General features: G+C 34.8%; 1 protein-coding gene across 1 annotated transcript in view; it reads left to right on the forward strand.

The window, feature by feature from the left end:
- Window positions 1–5998, forward strand: part of C5 (complement component 5) — a 106240-nt gene that overhangs the window by 29678 nt on the left and 70564 nt on the right. The window contains exons 12-15 of the mRNA XM_012664385.1: window positions 359–577; window positions 2474–2564; window positions 4055–4128; window positions 4847–4986. Coding sequence (XP_012519839.1) covers window positions 359–577; window positions 2474–2564; window positions 4055–4128; window positions 4847–4986 — 524 coding nt within the window. The remainder of the gene's footprint in view (window positions 1–358; window positions 578–2473; window positions 2565–4054; window positions 4129–4846; window positions 4987–5998) is intronic.

Genomic DNA, 5998 nt, shown 5'->3' on the forward strand with positions numbered 1-5998 from the left:
ATATTTAGCTTGAAGAAGGAAGTACTTGTGTAGTAATGATAGCCATCCTCAAATATTTGATGGCTTTTTGAATATTTAACTTATTTTACTCAAAGGGTTCTTAAACCCAAAGTGCCAGTGTCAAGAGTTAGTATTTACCTTAGTTGCAGGAAGCCCTTTAACTATTAATATTTATTATAAATTGAAATGGACCATCTGGTAAGGTCACATTCTGCCCATTCCTAGAGTAGTTCCAAGGGGAGGCTGGTCAGTCAACTAGCCCTGGCTACCGTGGGTAGGGGGTCATATGGCAGTAGAAACCAGGTATCCCTTGAGATTCCTTCTAAGCCTGAGATGTTACAACTATGCATAATCAAAGGCACTTATATTATTACCATTTCAGCTGCTAAATACAAACATCCAATACCGAAGAGATGTTGTTATGATGGAGCTCGGGATGTTGAGGAAACCTGTGAACGGCGACTTGCACGGGTTACCATAGGCCCAGCATGCATCAGAGCTTTCAACGAATGTTGTACCATTGCAACGCAGGTCCGTGATTCATACTCTCATAAAACTATGCAACTGGGAAGGCTACGTAAGTATGATGTTTTCTACCAGAAATCTGCCCGATATCGGGAAGTTTGTGTAATTTTATGCTGCGAAGAAAGGCAATTTTCATGCTTTATCTACAATTGAAAGTAGAAAAGATAAATTGTAAATGCCCATAAGAGAAAAATCTCTCATTTTGGGGAATTAGAAGAGCTATATTATAGAGCAGAGTACACTAGTACAGAGCCAAGATCCAGTGTAAACGTAAAGTGAAATCATTCTGTAAACTTGAATGATTATGTATCCTCTGTGAGCCACAAGAAAGGAGCTGCGACCAGCATGATTTTGAGTTCCAAAATTCTGTGGTTCTGTGATATTAAAATCATTAAAAATTCAGTTTATAACTACACTGACCAAATATAGCAAAAGATTTCTAAATCTAGCATAAAGTTAAGCATACGTATATAAAAGTTGAAATCTTATTTCAGTTTCAATCACAAAATGTGTATTCAGAATTTACAGAACTCTGATTAATATGTTTTCAGAACTTTGAGGACTTTCTTTTCACTTGTATATAGTCTTTAACAAAACAAACAAAAGGAGAACAACAGCTCCTGTTTTATACAGACATGCACCACATAATGACATTTTGGTCAATGACAGACTGCATTTACAACAGTGGTACCATAATATTATAATACCATATTTTTACTGTAACTTTTCTATGTTTAGATACACAAATATTTGCCATTGTTTTACAATTGCCTACAGAGTTTGTACAGTAACATGCTGCACAGGTTTGTAGCCTAGGAGCAATAAACTTGTACCATATAGTCTAGGTATACAGCAGGCTGTACCATGTAGGTTTGTGTAAGTATACTGTATGTTATTTGCACAATGAGGAAATTGCCTAATAATGCAGTTCTCAGAATGGATCGCCATTGTTAAGCAACACATGAGTGTATATATAATAGCATGGTTTTGGTAAATGGCCATAAAATTTTACATTTGTAGAAATATGTTCATTGAGATGGACAATGTTTAAGATATACTGTTAAGCAAAACAATCAGAATATTTGATTGGTTGATATTTAGGTTGTTTTCCAATTTTTGCTTATTACAAGCAGCATTTTAAGAAACAATCTAGTACCTTTTTTTTTTTTTCCAAATTATTTTTCCCAATCTGTTTTGGCTTCAGCTACATGGAAGTCACTCTCTGCAGCCACCTTCTCCCTGGTACTCCTCCCCTCATTCTAGGCAGCTTGACCTCCCAAAGCTCCCATTTGTGTTGCCACAAACCTTCAAGACCAGCAGGCTCTGCGTGGGTTCCTCTCCCTGCCCTAGCCTATAAACTGCCTGTAGGTAGTAAACTGGGGCAATTTTAGGGTTCATCTAATCTATTTCCTTTCTCTCAGGGATCACAGTCCTGTGCTGCTTATATTCTAATGTCTGAAAATTATTGTTTTATTTATTGTGTATTTTCTAATTTTTTAAGATAGAAGGGTAAGTCTAGTCCTTATTAGTGCATCTTGGGCAGAAGCAGAGTTATATCCATTTTTATTAAAGTAAATACAAATAAATTACAGAGTTAAGGCAGAAGAATCACATAAACCTTCCTATTTTCTAATATAAGCACAACTATTAGAATTTTGGAAGTTCAAATATCTTTATAGACTGACCAATATCTTGTATAATCTCAGGAACACTAAACATTTAACAATTTAAGAAACAAATCATTAAATATATTTTCATGGTTTGTTTTGTCAATGCTATTAGTGGAGAAATTCTAAGATCTTTATAGTTCTATTTTGAAAGCATTAAACAAAATGTTTCATTGACCTTTCAGAAAATATTTAAGTTATAGATTAATGGCCATATTTTAAAATTTAGCTATAAGAATCTATATTGTTTACACATAATTGAATATGCTCTTTTTGCCCAGATATGAGGACCCTGTTACCAGTAACTAAGCCAGAAATTCGAAGCTATTTTCCAGAAAGCTGGTTATGGGAAGTTCATCGTGTTCCTAAAAGGTGTCATACTTCTTTCATGTTCCTCTGAAAGAAATGTGAATAATACAAGTATTACGGCCAGAACTCTGGGAACTACTCATTTCCCAATGGCTTATTTAAGAGTTAAGATGATCTTACCACTTGGTCAAATTTTGTTTTGTTTTGCTTTGCTTTTTTGTTTTTGTTTTGTTTTGTTTTGTTTTTTTAATGTACTTTGCTCTGGTGATTAGCTCCAGGGCAGGATTAACTATTGGTAATGAAGGGTACTATTCATTAAATTTCATTTCACTTCGGTATGTATTCACTGCACACAACTATGTGCTACATACCATATGAAACAGCTGCTTTCATCCTAAAATGTCTGTACTATAAAGCCAACATTGATAAACAAGAAGGTTCTTTTCTTGTTAAAGTTCTTTATTCAACACATTTTTATGACATGTCTCCTCTGTACTAGGCACTGAAAACAGTGATGAGCAATACTAAGTGCCCAAGCCTCCCTCTTCCTAAGTGGGCTCTAAACACTGGCTTTCCTATGAGAAGTCAAGGAATGAGTCCAAAGCTCTGCCATCATCTTCTCATGTGTCTCCTTATTCCTACCCTTGTCCCCTCTCATTCTTCCTCCACACTATTGTCCATTTCATCCAATATTGCCCATTAGCTAGCACTTCCGCTGGTAAACCTTCCCACCACTGTCTCCCATCCTACCAGTGACTGGATTAATTACGCCTCCCAATTAACTCTGCTGCATATATCACATGGTATTATAATGGCTAGCTTACTTGCTTGTCTTCCACATTAAAATGTAAATACCTGGAAGGCAAGGACTAAATGCAGATTCCTATTTTACATACAGGACTTGGCCTGGGATCTGGCTTATAGAGGCATGAAAATAAATGTATTGAATGAATGCACACTGTCTCTGAACTCTTTTAAAGCCTTATTGGTACAGTTATTACAGTGAAATGCAATTTATTTACTTTACTATTTCTTCTGCTAGACTGTGAACTGCCTGAGAGAGAGACTATGTCTTATAAGTTCTGTATGCTCAGGACGTGGCACTATGCCTTCCACGAAGTTGGTGGACAGTAGATGTAAATAAGTATGCAAGCTTAATAGTAATCAGAAACTTCTAATTTTATCACCTTTGTTATGAGCAGTGATAAGATATACTCCTTTGCTTTCCTATTTTTGAACATACTCACAATTAACATAATTTTTTTCTTTGTTTTATATGCTTTGATTTTGCAATGTTTCAAAGGCATCCTTCTGAACTTGAATTCTCATCAAACAGGTGCAATGCCTAAAAACATGGAATATGTAGGAGAGTTACTGAACATATTTTTCTAGATAAGTTTTCTTTAATATTAATATCTGATATGATTTTGTCCTGTGATTTTTTTTCTTTCTTCTAAAGTAGTATGAAGCAAAATTTCTGTCAATGAGTGCCTCTGTCAAGTTGGGTTAATCAATGTTCCACTGTATTTGAATGTCAACATTTTAACTTCCAGAAACCAGTTGCAGTTTGTGCTACCTGATTCCCTAACTACCTGGGAAATTCAAGGTGTTGGCATTTCAGATAGTGGTAAGCAAGCTTAAGTTATATATTCATTTAAGGAATGATTTAATTGGCAAGATGTAGCTTTTTATTATTGTCTATTTAGTTTACCCAGGACTTAAGTGGTATCATTTTTAAAATATTCTTTTTTATGTATTACTGAAAGACTTGGATATTCCTATATCTTTGAATGTATTGATTTCTTCCTTTGCTCTTGTGTTGGCTGTCATTTTATAAATGCTGGTGTCAAGTCCTTACTTTCCTTCACTTTTCTCACTGACTGGGAGTTTGTGTAGCCTTAGAAACAAATATGTGACCTCTCTCTTGGGCTGATGCCCCTTTGTGGTGACAAAGTGCGAAAGCTTCATAAATAACTTCAGAGTTGGTTTTGTCTGCTATTTTTGTTTTCACAAAATCTGGATTTCCACAATCAAAAATGTATAACCATTAAATGGAGCCAATAATGAATATCTAAAAATATTTAGTACTCTAGTTGATAAGCATTCTCATGCCTTAAATAGAATTAAATATTTGTTAAACAAATGAAGTTTTGTTTACTACCAATAATTATTGAAATAAAGATCAATGAATAGAAAATTCAAGGACATGGGGCAATAGTGCAGAGAAAAACATGATCCAATATTTTTTTCCTTGAAGTAAAGCAAATATGAGACTTCCTGGTACTAATAAAGCATTAAAGGAATTCTCTAATATGCTTCTACTTCACTTTCACTTTGGGCTGAAGGTATATGTGTTGCTGATACTCTCAAGGCAAAGGTATTTAAAGATGTCTTCCTGGAAATGAATATACCATATTCTGTTGTACGAGGGGAGCAGATCCAATTGAAAGGAACTGTTTACAACTATAGGACTTCTGGGATGCATGTAAGTAGATATTTATGGTAAGTTAGAATAAATGGAAAAAAGGAAACATTCTCTGGTTTTCTGAGAATTCTACTGGTGGAATTATCACACACACACACAAAATAAAAATTCAACTTCGTTCAGCAGTATAAGCCAAGCATTTAAAATGAGTATTATACTTAGACATGCAGCTTAATAAGTGAAGGGATGAGGAAAGCAGGAAGGGTTAAGACAAGTACATATTACTGTAATTTCAATTTCAAGAATAAAGTACCTAAGGTAATCAATATACAGTGTACTGTGGAAATTCAGAGAAGGATGAGTTTACATTTAGGTTTTTTATTAGCCTGGACTCTGAGTCCCTTGATGTCCTTGACTGTAACAAACCTTTCCTTTCCCCCATTTTAGCCATTCATACTCATGTTCATTTTGTAGATCCTGTCATCCTCTTCAAAATCTTGATTTCAAACATCTCACCCTCCAATCACAACCTGCTTCCTATCCCTCTAACTCATTAACCAGCTTACTCCCATAACTACAGCTCTGCAACATCGTTGAAAACTCTAATCCATTGACTCAACCCCTTTTTCTTCATTCATTAGCCCTCTTGTTCAGGTTAGAATTCGTGAACCATCATTATAACTTCACTGACTAAAATCATGCCAATTCCCTTGATCCTCCCTCACTCCAGGATACAAGCCATGAAAAACTCCAACCATGGCCGGATCCATCGTTTGTATTCTCTTTGCCAGCACACCTTCACAGAGAATTGTACAATAGACAGATTTCACTTGAAAATCACAATCACAAAACCTTATGTGGTAATTCAGTGTGGTCCAGAAATCTAATTATATTTTTTTAAGGCTCTAATTTTAGTCTTTGAGATGAGTAGTATTTCAGTAGTCTTCAAAATTTTTGTTTATATAACCTCTAAATTTTTTTTTGAAAAACTATATACTCCTTGGATACATTTTAAAGTTGGCATCAAAAATTTTTATGATAAGTTTTTAAAAAGATGATAATCTATAACTTT

This window comes from Propithecus coquereli, unplaced genomic scaffold (genome assembly GCF_000956105.1).
Source record: "Propithecus coquereli isolate 6110/MARCELLA unplaced genomic scaffold, Pcoq_1.0 Scaffold89, whole genome shotgun sequence".
Taxonomy (NCBI): Eukaryota; Metazoa; Chordata; class Mammalia; order Primates; family Indriidae; genus Propithecus; species Propithecus coquereli.